Source organism: Scyliorhinus torazame, chromosome 4 (assembly GCF_047496885.1).
Source record: "Scyliorhinus torazame isolate Kashiwa2021f chromosome 4, sScyTor2.1, whole genome shotgun sequence".
NCBI classification, from domain to species: domain Eukaryota; kingdom Metazoa; phylum Chordata; class Chondrichthyes; order Carcharhiniformes; family Scyliorhinidae; genus Scyliorhinus; species Scyliorhinus torazame.
In genome coordinates, this window is record NC_092710.1 from 149,450,401 (window position 1) to 149,466,681 (window position 16,281).

Below are 16,281 nucleotides of genomic sequence, written 5' to 3' on the forward strand. Positions count from 1 at the left end.
TGATTGTCCCGGAAAAAGGCCAGGAGCTGATACTAAGAGACTTGCACAATGGGCATCTAGGTGTGACCAAAATGAAAATGTTGGCCCGGAGTTATGTCTGGTGGCCAGGCCTCGACACCGACATTGAGAAGGTGGCCCAAAACTGCTCCATTTGCCAGGAGCATCAGAAGCTTCCGCCGGCCGCGCCCCTACATCACTGGGAATGGCCAGGGCGGCCTTGGGCACGCTTGCATGCAGATTTCGCAGGCCCTTTTCAAGGATCCATGTTCCTTCTATTAATCGACGTCCAGTCTAAATGGCTAGAGGTGCATAAGATGCAGAGGACAACGTCCTGCGCAACAATTGAAAAGATGCGTTTGTCCTTTAGCACGCATGGCCTCCCCGAGGTGCTGGTCACGGATAACGGCACTCCATTCACGAGTGAGGAGTTTGCGAGGTTCATGAAGATGAACGGCATACGCCATATCCGCACTGCCCCTTACCACCCGGCTTCAAATGGGTTGGCAGAGCGTACAGTGCAGACATTCAAAAGAGGCCTAAAGAAGCAGTCTTCCGGATCAATGGACACGAGACTGGCTCGCTTTTTGTTTACGTATAGGACCACCCCCCATGCGGTGACTGGGGTAGCTCCCGCAGAACTCCTAATGGGCCGGAGACTTCGCACCCGCCTTAGTATGGTTTTCCCGGACATTGGCGCAAAAGTACGCCGCACACAAGAACGGCAGGGACATGGATTTTCTCCGCATCAGCCGATTCGGCAGTTTGCGCCCGGTGACCCAGTGTTCGTTCGGAATTTTGCTGGTGGTGCCCAGTGGGTTCCTGGCGTAATCTTTCGCCAAACAGGCCCTATATCTTACCAGGTGCAAGCCCAGGGTCGTCTCCAGCGCAAACATGTAGACCACGTTCGGTCCAGAAGACTATCCCCTCAAAAGATTCCCCGCCCCCGGAGCTCATTTCTACAGCCCCAGAGACAAGGGAAGGTAGTCCTCACAATCTTCCACTGGTGCCTCACTCAAAGCCTGCGCAGGTTGTTACAGAACCGAATGGAGATAGAGACGCTGACATGACGGAGGCAGCAGACTCTGACTCCGAGCTGGAGACACAGGACGCATCAGAGGGGAAATCCTCGGGTCCACGTGCCGTGGATGTACAACCGTTACGCCGTTCATCACGGAAGCGCCGGTCTCCGTCTCGTTACACGCCGCCTGATTCAGCGCCGCGTGCAAATGATGTCCGGCCTGCGGCAAAACGGGTCCGACGCCCTCCTTGGACTTTGTGGGGGAGGGATGTTATAACCTGCCTGCTTACCATTGGCTGGGGACTAATGACAATCCCACAATCCTGTGGGAGTATGAGCTTCCCCAATGAGGGGGGGAGAAACCATTCGTAAACTCCAAGTATAAATAAAGCTGGCCAGTTTAGGAACCAGCAGGAAGGAGTGTGCAGCAACGGAAGTTGCTGCTGCTGTTATATATATCTATTTATATATATATATATATATGTTATTGTAAATAAATGTTATTACTTTGTATCCTTAAATTCGTGCTGGATTCTTCGTGGCCCTTACAAAAAGATCCCTCTCATGTTCTAGCTACTTTGAATGGTCTTCTATCTGCTGGCAATGGTGAAATGCTCTTGGGCTTCATTGGCAGGATTTTGGTTGGGTGTCATCATCAAGTTTGAAGGGGGGTATTCTTTCACTCCCAACAATAACTTCATATGTCTGTTTGCAGAGAGGTTGGGCGTTGCGGACTGCTGCTGGGTGAAAGCATCATGGCAGCTCCTCAGGTATCTGGTGCTCACCTGCATGAACCTTTTCTTGTGGTTGCACACCAGAGGGATGTTGATGAAATGAAATTGTTGCAGTTCACAAATGCTCATGGTTGATCTGAGTACTCTGAGTGTCGGCATTATTGGTGATGCCATGTATTTGTGGGGAAAACACCATGGAGGCAAACACAAGGCTCACGTATTCTGACACATCATCAAAGGCAAAGTTAATGTAATTGCCATCTTTGACAGATAACCGATCAGACTTTGCGGGCAGCCAACTGAGATAATTATCCAGCAGCGTCCTGGAAGGATACAGAGGCAAAACAGCTGAGGGTGGTGGAGGTGACCAATCGTGGCAGGCAGGCAGGCAGCAGGGTTTCTCCTAGGTGGTAGAAAATGTATTGCACTACCTCACATGACAATCTGAGCCACGGGAAGCACTGCTCTTCTGAGAGGCCAAGGAAGCTGAGCCTCTATACACTCCATTACGCAGACAATATCTCCTGTGAGCTCAGTTCCTCTGCGTCTCACTCACAAAGAAGGTGGTGGCAGTGGTTAGCACTGCTGCCTCACAGTGCCAGGGACCCGGGTTCAATTCCAGCCTTGGGTGACTGTCTGTGTGAGTTTGTACATTCTCCCAGTGTCAGCGGTTCTCCGGGTGCTCCGGTTTCCTCCCACAATCCATTGATGTGTAGGTTAGGTGGATTGGCCATGCTAAATTGCCGCTTAGGGTGGAGTTGCAGGAGTAGGACCAAACTAGTTCCAACTAGGTTGGAGCTCCAACCTACGGATTTCACCCACCTCCAAAGTGCATAAATGAACATTTTAGTATGTTCACTCTCAACAAATCCTTCCCTATAGTGGGAGGTAAGAAAGCAAAAGGTAAACACTTGAGAGTATTTATCGCTACCATATGCCTGACTTTTAGTTAGCCGCATGATTTGCTGCTCGTCTTCTTTGGTATCATTGTCACATTTGAGGAATGATGTGGAGATGCCGGCGTTGGACTGGGGTGAGCACAGTACGAAATCTTACAACACCAGGTTAAAGTCCAACAGGTTTGTTTCGATGTCACTAGCTTTCGGAGCGCTGCTCCTTCCTCAGGTGAATGTACATTCTCAGGTACATTTCAGGAAGCCCACGCATGCCCTGTTAAATTTAAATGCTTGTTATAATAACATTGCAATTCTTTTATTACATTCCTGTATCATCTTTTATTACACTTCTTTGTGTGTTTTGTTATACTACGGAGTGTAATATGTGTTACTCACGCCTTGGTTACTGAGTCTCGATGAAGAAGACTCAAACTCGTCCAGTAGTAACAAAAGGTTTATTGAGTAACTATAACAATAATTGTGTGAGTTCTTTACTTTAACATTGATACTAGTGATAAGGTTAACAAGATCTAACTACAGTAACTATGTGTAACTACACTAATCATCTGTTACTCCTGTCCTGGTCACAGTACATCCAAAAGAGAGCGCGAGAGACACAACGTGGTTGCTTTTATACCCCTGTTGGTCCGGCCCGCTAGTGATCATCTGGTGCTACTGATTACACACTATGTACATGCACATACAGAGATCACTACAGCAATATCATCAATTAAATATTTAAATCATTAACCCACCTCCCTGAACTGGCCGACACACACGCAACTGAAAGTGCTGAACCCGAAGATGTTGAGTTGGAGCCGGCCTCCAGGTGTCGTAATTTTCACCAACGTTATCCTTCCAAATTAGTCTAGATTTCCAATATTCACAGTATTTTGCTGTTTATTTGTCAAGCTCTCCTAGGTGCTATTTCTTTGGCATTTCCACATTTTAACCACTTCTTAAAATTAAAACCAGCTACGCTTTCCTTCAGGGGCTTCATATTGCCGATGATTTTAGTGATTGTTATGTGTACCATCATTGGAAATTGTTTTTCATCTGGCAAAAAGAGATGAAGTCAGTCAATTCATCTGATTCCGCCTCCTTAAACATGTACAAAACCGGCATGTGTTTTGAAAAAATAATTGAATTACTTTTGTGTGCGTATGCCCATAAAGTGAGAGGCTTTTTAAAGAAATTTCCTTTCTGCTCCCATTCTTGATTTGTTCGATGCATAAACACCATGTTGGGTTGAGAGGGTGTGCAAATGACCTGCTCTAAGGCCAATCTCATTGAACCATATGGAAGGGCAACATAAATAAACTCTGTGCTTTGTCTTTGCTTTCATGGGGAGAGTCTGGCTTCCTCACAAATGAGATGGGAGCTTCCATGCCTAGGACCTTGACCACATGGATCCTGATCCTGTGACCTTGTACCGTGCAATAGAAGCTACAGTGGACTTGGCCAGCTTTCGTTATGTGCTCCTTTAAGGGGTGCAATAAAAGCATAACTTTATTCATTCATTGAATGTGTCATTTTATATAAAACATCATTTAAAAAAAGATAGCAGGGTTAAGCAAAAGCATTCAGGTCCCAAATGCTAAGACAAATAACAATGATTTATAGGCTGGCCTGAAAATTCCTATTATATTGAATGTTGTGTTTGTATTTCTGTTCATTAAAGTGTGTAGGTATGGTTCCCAAAGCCAAGGATATTCTGCAATTAGCGGATCAGTGTGACAGGACGTGTAGAAAGGGTCCATTTCCAGTAATTGCGATAGAAGGACTCGATGCAACAGGTAGGAAACATCAGATGGTTTATATTTTACACAACTAGAATGCAGACCATGTAACATTCTTCACAAAGCATGCTGCATTCAGCAGTTTGTGTAAATTAGTATTGCGTAAAAGTCCTAAACTATTGCAAACAGGCAAGCCACCAATTAAGGAGCAAGTTCCATTAATCCTCAACTGAAGCCTTTTAAAGTTAAAGTGCCAGATATCAGAATGATATTGGCTACCTTAATAGTGTTATGGAGTGATCAAGTCAATAAAATAGGATTTAAATAACTACTCCCAGAATAATAAATAAGTAAACAGCAATGATTTCACTCATTTCAGTGAGATCATATAGTTCCTCATAATATATTTGCATGGGTGAGGGGCAGAACTGTTTCTCCCCGCCCTGCTTCAAAGGATGCTGAATTTTTTAGGGAACCTCACTCATTTTCTCTTTGTATGTACAAGCCTATTCAATGATAAAGGGTGTCACAGCTGAATGTCATTTGCTCCTTCTCCAAGAGAAACTTATCTGATCCCTCTAGGATTGTTAGATAGGAAGAGGAGTGGGTTCCGTGGTTCAATTTTTTCCCCTTTCTTAGCCAGTTGTGAAGTCTACTGTTACATACCAACAGCATCAGCACGAAACAGCAATCTCGCTTGCGACATTCTCTCTTTTATGACTCACGAGATAATCCAAGTATCCATGAGGCTATTGGATGGCTGAGCAAGTAGAATATCTCCGTCCCCATAACTCCCAGAAAGCGTTCCCCGATGGGATGGAGAGTCAGCCGTCAGGGCAAAACTGGGATTGGAGCCAGGCGCTGACCCGAACGTCATGCTCGGTTCGCTCGCTGGTGGCGTGAATTCCGCCATGCCAGGAGGAGCATGGAAATAAATGCAAATGGGTTGTAATGATCTATTTGCATCTATTTAGCGGCCCGGCGCCCTATGCTCCGCTCTCCTGTAATTCTCCGGTCTCCGCAGCCGGGAATCATATGGGCGAGGGTCATTTGTGGTCTCAACAATCGTGAACCTGATGTGGTGGACCTGGTAGTGGGCCAAGGGAGCAACGGTTGGCCCACCGTGAGGTTCACCACACCAGGGCATGATAGTAGAGACCATTAGAGCCCCCTCCCTCCTGTACCGCAAATCTGCCCTGACCCCCCCTCTCTCCCCCCCCCTCCCCCGCTCCCCCCCCGCATTTCACAGCAGCCCCCATATTCCGGTTTGCCTGGATGCCCTCCCCCTCACCCCCAAGTACAGGAGAGGCCTGACCCACACACCCCCATCCCCAGGGTCCCCTGTAATAGGGAAACCCTCCCCTCACAGGAACCCATGTGATAATGAACCACCCCACAGGGACCCTGTGATAGAGACCCCCCTCCCACAGGGTCCCTTGTAATAGTGAGACCTCCCCAAAGGGACCCCTGTAACAGAGGGACCCCCCCCCCCCCCCAGGGACCACCTGTCTAAAGGAAACCCGCTCCACTGACCCCCCCCACCCCACACAGAGACTCCCAAACAGATCCCCCCCCCCCCCAGAAATAAGATCCCTATCTGGAAGCTGGCGAGCAGTCCAGACAGGGGCTGCGGGAAGCAATATAACTGTAATACTTAACTTGCAGCTCCATGTGTCCATTCCTCGAAGGGGAGCAGATGTACCTGCCTCTGGTTTCCATAGATCCACTGTCTGCACTCCATTCACGGCTTTGGGGGAGTGGCTTGTGATTGACAGTTCGTTAAAACCTTCTGTAGCTTTGATCCATTCATATCCCTTCGAGCTTCAGTGGCCTAAGTGGTGAAACCCCAATGTTTCAAAGAGAAGTAAGTGCAGTGAAATCACCTGCTTGAGTGATTGTAATCACTCGCCTGAGCAACTCGCATTGTACACAGTGTCTCAGCAGGGAACATACGGCCGAGGCTGCACATAGCCCCGTTTTCTACACTGAGTAGCTCCACTCCAGAACTCCCCTGTGTAGCATTTGAAAATGGCTTCCTGATCTCTGAGGCCCCCAAAGCGACCCCCACCCCCCTCTGCCCAAACGCATTATGAGAGGGGCCCGCCCTGCCCCCCCACCCCCAAAACCCACACGGGGCAGTACAAGCGCAATCGCACCCGCGCAAAAAAGCCAGTTTGGCACTGATGCCAGCTGGCATGCCACTTGGGCACCTTTGCAGTGCCAGAAATGCACCCAGGCTGGCACCAGCAGTGCCAGGGCACCATCCTGCCCAAAGGGCATGCAACTGAAGGCCTCCAATCCGCTGGGAGACCCCCACAAGTGTCGTTCCATTTGTGGAGACCAATAACAAATGGTGCTCACCTAAGGTCTCCAAGGCAAAGGGGTTAGATTCCAAAGCCTCAGGTACATCGTGAATCTGCATATTAAAGTGAGACTGCTCGCTTTAATATGCAGGTTTGCCAAAAAGTGATCCCGCACACAATGGGCGGGATTCACATCGCAACATCTCGTTGCGAGCTGGATAGATCCCGGGAGCAGGGTCTCCCGACTTTTATCGGCCATGCTGCGCCACGGCGAGCTGCTTTTCAGGTGCAGCGTGGCCATTGAATCGCGCCCATAGTCTCCCAAATGGAGAATCCTTCCTCGTGTGTTTCCTTTGCTCAGAACTCTGGTTATATGTAGCCTGTGCATTTTAAGTCAACAATAAACAACTGGACAGAACTGCCCAATGGTGCGTTATGGGTGTGGCTTTAACCTTTGTATTTATCTTTAGGAAAAAGTACTTTGACTGAGGCTTTAAGAAACTCTATCCAAGCAACACTTTTGAAGTCCCCACCAGATTGCATTGGCCACTTGAGAAAAACGTTTGACGCAAAGCCACCTCCCGTTCGACGGGCTTTTTATGCTTTGGGCAATTACATTACTGCTTCCACCATAGCAAGTGTATCTGAAAAGTCTCCAGTAATTGTAGACCGGTACGTATAGCCTTTAGAAGTTTCAACTTCAGTGAATAACATGCCTGGCTTTCAGAGATGGTCTGTTGGTGTGTAACTCCCCTTAGTATACACAAATAGTTCTCTGACATGTAACTTTCATTCATAAACATTGATGGTTCATTGGTGTGTAACTTTCAAAGGTGCCCAGTGAAAAACTAACAATTTATAACAATGTGGATCTCCGGTGAAAACTGATGAATTTAAAACTTTCAACATACAATCAATTAAGTTCTGAAGCACACTTAGCTGTCAGTATCATTGCAGCTGTAGTAAATAGAAATTCTGTGAGAAAGAAAGGCAGTTTATAACGTGATCCCTTACTCAGGCTTCGTGTAGAAACACAAATACTACAAAGAAAACAATGTAGAAGGTGCAGAACTACAGGATTTTGCTTGAAAAAGCCAATGACACTTTGGAGAATACTGTTCCATGCATGCCCAAACTAGCTTGAGGTGATTAAATTAATTTATGTGCAGGTGCAGGAAACAATTTCCTCTGGTGGTGTCATGCAGAAGGAGCGTAACTTTAAAATTAGAGCTAAGCCATTGAAGGGAGAAGTCATAAAGCACTTCACAGGAAGGATAATGGAAATTTAAAATACTCCCTCCCAAAAAGCTTTTCATGCCAGGTCAATTGAAGATTCCAGAAGTGAAATAAATAGGTTTTTTTTGTGAGGCAAGGACATTAAGGGTTACAGAAACAGGGGAGTGGATGGAGTTAGATTATGGATCAACCATAATTTAATTGAATGGCAGAACAAGCATAAGGGACCAAATGGTTTATTCCAGTCTTCATGAATTGCAGAGTCTGCTATCTGCTAGTTTACTGAGTAGCCTTCTTATTCTTTGGATCAGATGGTTCAATTTCACAAAATGATTTAGTTGCTATTTGATGATGAACTAGTCCTTAAAAAACAGTTATTAAAAAATCAATGAAATGTAATTCGCAAAATGTACTGGGTATTATTTGTTGCATTATCTGGTGTGTCTTAAGTTAAAAGATTACGGCCGGGATTCTCTGAAAACACGGCTAAGTGTTGACGCCGGCATAAACACCGGACTGTTTCACGCCGGTGTCAACGGGCCTCTTGGCCCAGCGATTCGGTTGCCCACAGGGGACCAGCACGGCGCTGGAGTCTCTGTGCATGCGCGCCGCCAGTCTGTGCATGAACGTGGCGGCCACTTGCACGCCGGTGCCACGCAGCATGGCGGAGCCACACAGCGGGCCGGCGCGGAAGAAGGAAGGCGCCCCCTCCCCCGGATCGCGCACGCACGTCGATCGGTGGCCCCAGATCGCGGGCCTGGCCGTCGTGGAGGTCCCCCCTGGAGTCTGATTCCCCCCGCCCCCCCCACCAGGACGGCCACCACGGCCGTGGGTCCGAGCTCCCGCCAGGTGGAACCAGGTTAGAACCACGCTGGCAGGAATTCAGCCGGTCGACAGAGGAGAATCGCCGCGGGGGCACCGGCGCTGCATCGACCGCGCACGCGGCTGGTGGCGGTTCTCCGGTCGGAGAATCCCGCCAACATTATTCGACACACTGACATTTAATGAAACTTTTGACAAAACAGAATGTAACTTTGTGAAAACTGACAGCACTTATTCCACTTACTGTCTGACCCCTTAAGAAGTCAACAAAGAAGCTGGACCTTAATTTAGTGTAAATTAAACTATTCTGAATATTGATCAGAGAAAGAAGTCCAGTTTTGTTAGGTAAAGACATTTCAAAAATTGTCAACTTTTCACACAAGTTACCAAGTCATCTCACTGTTTGTAATGCTGCCTGTCTTTATAAAGATTTGAGCATGTTGTGTTATGTTCTAGATTTTGGCATAGCACTGCAGCGTATGCAATTGCGACAGAAATCAGTGGAAAGGTGGACAACCTGCCACCCCTACACCACGAATTATACCAGTGGCCCCAAGATCTAGTCCAACCAGATTTGGTGCTGTTGCTCACAGTCGATGCAGAGGAGAGAGTCCGTCGCTTAGAACGAAGAGGAGAGATGAGAACAAAGGAAGAAATCGAGCTGGAAGCAAACAGTTTATTTCGACAGAAGTAAGACAACCTTTACTTAAAACTAAGGAGACAGGGCAGCCATCTTTGGGTCTTTCCAGAAAAGTACTTTCACTGTCTCGCCGCATGTTTAAATTTCTTAAAATCCATCTTTTTTTGACCAAGAATTTGATCCCTCTTTTCCTAGCTTTAATTTGTTAGTAAACAACAAATTTCCAAAATCCCTATCCTTGATTTTGAATCTTACCCTCAATTCATTATCTAGCAATATGTATTCTCTGCTTCCATGAGTCTTCTCCCTTCACAATTCCTTTACTTCCTGCTCATTGTTCACCTCGCAGATTTGTAAAGTGGTGGGGCATTGTTATGAGAACTATATGTGCTTGATAATTGTGGGTTCCTGTTTGCTTTCTCATTGAAATGTTTCTGCAGTTGGGATAGGTCCAGAGTGTTGTGGGAACTGGTGATTCAGCGTATGGGAGACTGGAGCAGCAGCTCAGTGTTGGACCCTTACCTCCAACAGTAAAGCAGCTGGATGTCAGTGAGCAACAGCTGGGACTGGGTATTTTCTCCAGGAGATAATTAAAAACTGTATTTCAGGCACTTGTGGGCAATGCAGTAGGAGATTATGGGTGGGATATAACAGAAATGAAACAGAGTCCAGTGTCTGACGTGTTTAGCCGGGTGTTTCCCAGCGCTGCCAACACCGAGAACGACCCCGCTATTAAATGGGACTCTGCATCATTTCTGGTCGTCACTGAGGCCGCACTTAGTCCCATTTTCTGCACTAACGAACTCCGCACGTCAGTGCAGGAAGAGAAAAGCCGCCCCGATCTCTGAAACCCCCACCACGTCCTCGGGGGCCCCCTCAAGGCCCCAACACCAGTGAGGGAGTCTTCGCCCCCCCGCACCCCATGCCATAAAGGTAGAGCATCCCCTGGCCTGATCCCCGGCGTGTGAAAGATGCCCACTCAGCACCTTAGTACTGCCAGCCTGGCATCCTGGTAGTGCTCCTGCCAGCCTGGCAATGCTACGTGTGACACCCGGGTGGGACTTTCAGGACCCCCTTCACTCCCCCAACCTTCCTGATGCCCCTTCATGCCCCTCTTTATGGGCATGCCCGCCTCAGGCTCCACCCCTTGGCACTGCCAACCTGGTACCTGAGCACTGCCTCTGGTGCCCTGCCCTGTCCCTGACTACTGGGGTGGGGATTCCAATGGCCTCTGAGACCCCTAGAGCAACCATCATGTCAGGTCTGCGCTTGTGGCTACCAGAACTAATCGACACCCGGGTGTGGCCTGTGGCCTCCAGGGAGTGGAGACTGCAGCCTCAAACTGGCCGCGCATATTTAGATGTGCCTAATGGTTCATTTAAATGATTATCTGGATCTTTCCCAGCGAATGTTGGGTGACTCCTGTGCGGTTCGGCACCCAGCGTGAGGCCGGTTTTGGGCCTATCCCGCTATGCTGCTGGCACGAGATCTGCGCCAGGTGCAACAGGGTGTAAAAGTTGCGCCCCTGGTCTGATGTAACCTCACGAGATTCCAGAATAATCTCTTTAATCTTTATGGTGATTCAGTAAAGTGGTCTCATGTCGCTTGAAGTAGTTTTGATGCTCATTCTAAGTACTGAAGTTGAAACTAAGGTCCACATTATTTGACACAAAAAACAGCAGATCATAACACTGAAACTTCAGGTTGTTTATTGGTGACAGGAACTTATCACCTCCAACAAATGTTGTGGTTTGTGCCAAGAACTGCTTTAATCATTTTAACAAATACATGTGTAATCTTTTTCACACTAGGGTGGAAGCAACTTACAGAAGAATGGAGAATCCAGCCTGTGTTGTGGTCGATGCCAGTGTTTCAAAGGAAGAGGTCCTTCGAAATGCTCTTCTTGTAATTAAAAAACACTGTGACAGTGAACAAACCTGACTTCATACACTGGTGAATTTGAGCTGCGATCACTTAGTGCTGAAATAAATTTCATGCCTTTATTTAATACGCTGTGACTAGGCACCATGAACAAGTATCGCTAACCTCATTTCTTTTGCTTTGGGTATGTCGATGAGCTGTGTGCTATTTTCACTGTGATGAAATAATAAGCAAATGACCATGTGATCAGCTGATGTGATTTGCATCATCAAGCTACTGAAAATAAATATACAGGACCCTTTTGCTCATCTTCCCTTGTCCAGTGACAGATCACCAGCACCTCCTTACCTGAGATCCTGGGATAAATCCTAGCTTCTTCGCCTGGGCCTTAACCTGCTCAGTCAGGTACTACAATAGTCAGTGACGTGCCCTGCCCAGTCAGTGATGCTGAAAATCATCCCCTAACACTTCCAGTCTAAATAAACGAAAGTGACGGAATTGCTGTAATCAGTGATCTAAAGAACCATAGAGTGAGATTAATCAGACACTTTGCCCCAATCAGTAGAGAAAGGCAGATGACCCCGAAGGTGCAGATTGATTGGACAGTTAGTTTGGAGCCACAGACTGTGTTTCCACTGGCCAGCCTCAGAGTTATTTCACGTTCGTTCTCACACAGAACAGAAAGCTGCAAGCTTTCCCCTGAATAAAACCAATCACTTCTCGTGCAGGTTAAAAGTGACTCCAAGGCAAGGTAGTTTGAAGTTGAATTGTGTAGGGCCAGCCGTAACTCAGTTGGTCGCACTCTTGCCTCCAAGTTGTCAGGGTTTGAATTCAAGCCCCACTCCAATGTTTGAGCGTTGAGAGAGTGCTGCATTGTCAGAGGTGCTGCCTTTTTTTAAAGAAGATGTTATATATCTTCTGCCTGCATGGGTGAATGTAAAGGATTCCATGGCAAAATTTTGAGGGAAAAAAAGCAAGATAGTTCTCTGTGTTCTGGCCAATATTTATCCCTTAACAGACTATCTGGTCATTGTCACATTGCTGTTTGTGAGCCTTTGATGTCGCAAATTGACTGCTGCATTTCTTACATTACAAAGTACTTCATTCGCTGTAAAGCACTTTGAGATGTCTGGAGGTTCTGAAAAGCATGATATAAAGGCAAGTCCCTCTTCGTGCAAAAGCGGAAGTAAATTTGTTACACCAAAGTGCCTTGCCAACATAGTTATCCATTCTCATCTGGTTATCATGTTGATGTGAAGGATGAGACTGGTCTATTAAACCCATTTTAGAGTTATACTTCAAATTACCTATTGCAGGTTTGAGAAATTGCATCAAGTTTCAATCTGGCCTAACATCCCACAACCTCTAATATGGAATGCCTTTATCTGTTCTGCTGTAAACAATATCTGAAACATAGAATATACGCTATTTCAATTTATTGAGTACTTCTGTTCTATGTGATCATCCTGTCATATGGTGATAATTCTGTAATGAATAAACTTAAACTACACCCATATATAACCATAATTTGTGCCTCAATGGAAATAAATATTTAATATACATTGTCTGTGGAACTTTTGGTTTTTAGTTGCGGCAGTATTTGTAACCTATCCCTTGTTTCCCTGAAGATATTAGGAGTGAAATATATCGGGTGCAATTTAAGGCACAAAAGACAGAGGGCAGGATTCTCCGGCCACGTTCGCCCAGCGACCGGAGAATCCCACCCGAGGTCAATGGATTTTTCCATTGTTGCCATCTCGCCCGTGGCATTCTTGTGGCAGGCTGGGTAGAAGAATATAGCCCAGAGTCTCATTTTGGTCGTGTATAGTGGAGTGTTTCTTGATGCCTGCAACACCCAGAACAACCCTGCTATCTAACGGGACTCAGCCATTTTTTTAGGCCTCGATTGGGAACGCCCAATGAATCCGTACTTGCACTGAGAAGCTCAGCTTGTCAGTGCCGGAGGATGACTCGTGGATTGGGGTGCCATTTTTAAATGCCGGCCCGATCTTTTGACCTTCCTCAGGGATTCCACCCAACCGACCTCTTTGGGGGTCTTCAACCCCCCTCACCCCACCTCTAAAGGGCTGGGCACCCCCGAGCCCGATCCTTGTTACTGCTAGCCTGGCACCTTGACAGTGCCCCTGCCAGCCTCACAGTGCTACCCATGCATCTTGGCAGTGCCAATGGGGGTGACTAGAGCCTGACCACTCCGGGGCATCTAATGGACTGGAAGACACCTCCACCCCCCAGATGCTGTTACGCCTCATTTGTGTGGACCAGTGCTAAACGGCACCGTGGAGAGGTCGCCCAGGTGAGGCTGTTGTTATACGTTTAGCTGCTGTTGTATAAAGAGTCAGACAGTCACAGCCATCTGTGTCGTCGACAGCGCAGACCTCTACAGCATCTAACAAGCAAATTCTGAAATGCATGGCTACTCTCCTGAAGCATGATTTAAAATTTGAGACAGTCGTCAGCAAAACGATTGGGTTTGACACAGCGATGTAAGCTCATGGCTGAAAGAGGTTTCTCCATCCTCTGTATGGACATTTAGAACATCAGTGAGACCAGAATCTTTTGATCAGCTCTTTCCCAATAAAAGCCAGGCCAACGCTGGTGATGCCTGTGGTAGCAGTCAACCGATCCCAAATCAAGTTAATGAGTTGATATTCTACTGGGACGAAATATGAATAGTGCCGAATGGTATCCACCATTCAGTATACATTTACATAGTGGTTAATGATGAACAAGGTAGATTGATAATTGCTGTGGGTGGGAGGAGAGTGGGTTTAAGATTATGTCACACAGCAAAAGTAAAATGAGATTTATATGCCGAATTTCATGTCACCAACTACTTAAAAGGTCAGATCTAATCACATGCCAAATCGCTTCATCTCTATCTCTTTATCCTTGACTTTAGGGAAGCACTGCTACTGTATCTTTGTAAATGTTGCAGTTCCCATCTCTGGCCTTTGTATGACATTGCCCGTATGCCGTGTGTACCAACTAAAAAAATTGAGTTGCAACCAAGTTTATTTCAGACATGATTTCTACAGTGAGCGGAGACAGAAGACCTTTAGACAGATAAAATCTAAAATGTTGACTGTAATGATGCATCGAATCACTTTGATATCAAGCACATCTTGTTCCTATCTAGGAGCCACCTGATAAAGTCGGAATGTGTTTTGTTCACCATTTAAATTCACATAGCTCTGTAACAGAAAAAATATGCAAGTTACATTTAATAGGACATATATCACCATTTCAATTGTTGACAAATCTACACAACTTTGGAGGTTATGTGGGTGGATCTAGCTCTTAATCCATCGGCAAATATGGGAACCCAATAGTCAAACCTACTCATTGTAAACTCAAATCAGGATTATTACATTTAGTTTCTGAGGAAGAGGTCATCCTTATCGAGGTTTGAGGCTCTCCAATGACTCCCAACAGAAATTGGGTGGAGGTGAGAAGGACATTTTTTATTAAAAAGAGTAAGATTTTAAAACTGTTTCATGAAAGATCAATAATAACACAAATCAGTGATGCCAGAGTGTGAGAAAAAAAGATTAAGTAAGAAATGATCTGAAACATAGTCGCAAACCATTTTCTAGATAATAACAAGCTTCCTCTAATATATTAAAATACATCCGATAGTGTATTTATCTGACTTTATAATGGCAGTAGTTTCCCTGTTTTCCAGTATTCCTGAAATGTATGATGAATATATATATTTAAAAAAACAAATAAATTAGATTTTCTGAAAAGTTAAATGGAAAGTTTCTTCGAACCTCCTACCACAACTTGTCAGAATATTATATTATAGTGAAGAAGGTTATATAAGTTTGCAACAGGATCTTGACCAATTGGGCCAGTGGGTCGATGACTGGCAGATGGAATTTAATTTGGATAAATGTGAGTGATGCATTTTGATAAATCAAATCAGGGCAGGACCTACTCAGTTAATGGTAGGAAGTTGGGGAGAGTTACAGAACAAAGAGATCTAGGAGTACAGGTTCATAGCACCTTGAAGGTGGAGTCGTAGGTGAAGAAGGCATTCAGCATGCCAGGTTTTGTTGGTCAGAATATTGAATACAGGAGTTGGAACGTCTTGTTGAAATTATACAAGACATTGGTAAGACCACACATGGAATCCTGTGTACGGTTCTGGTCACCCCATTATAGGAAGGATATTGTTAAGCTAGAAGGACTGTAGAAGAGATTTACGAGGTTGCTACCAGGACTTGATGGTCTGAGGTATAAGGAGAAGCTGGATCTGCTGGGACTTTTTTCCCTGGAGCGTAGGAGGCTTACGGGTGATCTTAGAGGTCTATAAAATAATGAGGAGCATAGGTAAGGTAGATAGTCAACATCTTTTCCCAAAGATAGAGGAGTCGAGAACTAGAGGGCATAGGTTTAAGGTGAGAGGGGAGAGATACAAAAGAGACCAGTGGGGAAATTTCTTCTCACAGAGGGTGGTGAACATCTGGAACCGCCTGCCGAGGCAGTGGTAGAGGCGGGTACAATTTTGTCTTTTAAAATGCAGTTAGACAGTTACATGGGCAGGGTGGGTGTAGAGGGATAAGGGCCAAATGCGGGCACGTGAGACTAGCTTAGTGATAGAAACTGGGCGGCACGGACAAGCTGAAGGGCCTGTTTCCATGCTGTAAACATCTATGACTGTAAGATTTTTAAAAAATTTCATCTGTCAAAGCAATGCTGAGAAATAGGGAAGCCACTGGGAAAATTCTATCCTGGTGCCCAAACTACATTAATTGAGTTGTAAACAATCCTTGTGAAGTGCCAAATGTTTACTCGAAATGGATAATATTGATCAGACCTGCCAATCGGACATTATGGTGATTCTGTTTGTAATTGCAGTATTATTATAGAGAACAATGGATTTCCAGTAAAGGTTAAAAGGCAATAATTGCATTGTTCAATTCAGGTTAAAATCAGCTTTGACAAAGAGTCATCGATCTCGAAACGTTAGCTCTATTCTCTCTCTACAG

At 45.8% G+C, this 16,281-nt stretch overlaps 2 protein-coding genes across 3 annotated transcripts in view; one reads left to right on the forward strand and one right to left on the reverse strand.

Moving 5' to 3' along the window:
• The window catches only part of cmpk2 (cytidine monophosphate (UMP-CMP) kinase 2, mitochondrial), a 28,276-nt gene extending 15,445 nt beyond the window's left edge, over positions 1-12,831 (forward strand). The window contains exons 2-5 of the mRNA XM_072498750.1: positions 4,330-4,444; positions 7,161-7,362; positions 9,205-9,438; positions 11,200-12,831. Of these exons, the coding sequence (XP_072354851.1) occupies positions 4,330-4,444; positions 7,161-7,362; positions 9,205-9,438; positions 11,200-11,329 (681 nt within the window). The 3' untranslated portion in view covers positions 11,330-12,831. The remainder of the gene's footprint in view (positions 1-4,329; positions 4,445-7,160; positions 7,363-9,204; positions 9,439-11,199) is intronic.
• A 1,453-nt stretch (positions 12,832-14,284) lies between these two features.
• Positions 14,285-16,281, reverse strand: part of LOC140411655 (uncharacterized) — a 126,256-nt gene continuing 124,259 nt past the window's right edge. For both annotated transcript variants that reach the window (XM_072500687.1, XM_072500686.1), the window contains one exon: positions 14,285-14,481. In XM_072500687.1, the coding sequence (XP_072356788.1) occupies positions 14,472-14,481 (10 nt within the window). In that variant the 3' untranslated portion in view covers positions 14,285-14,471. The remainder of the gene's footprint in view (positions 14,482-16,281) is intronic.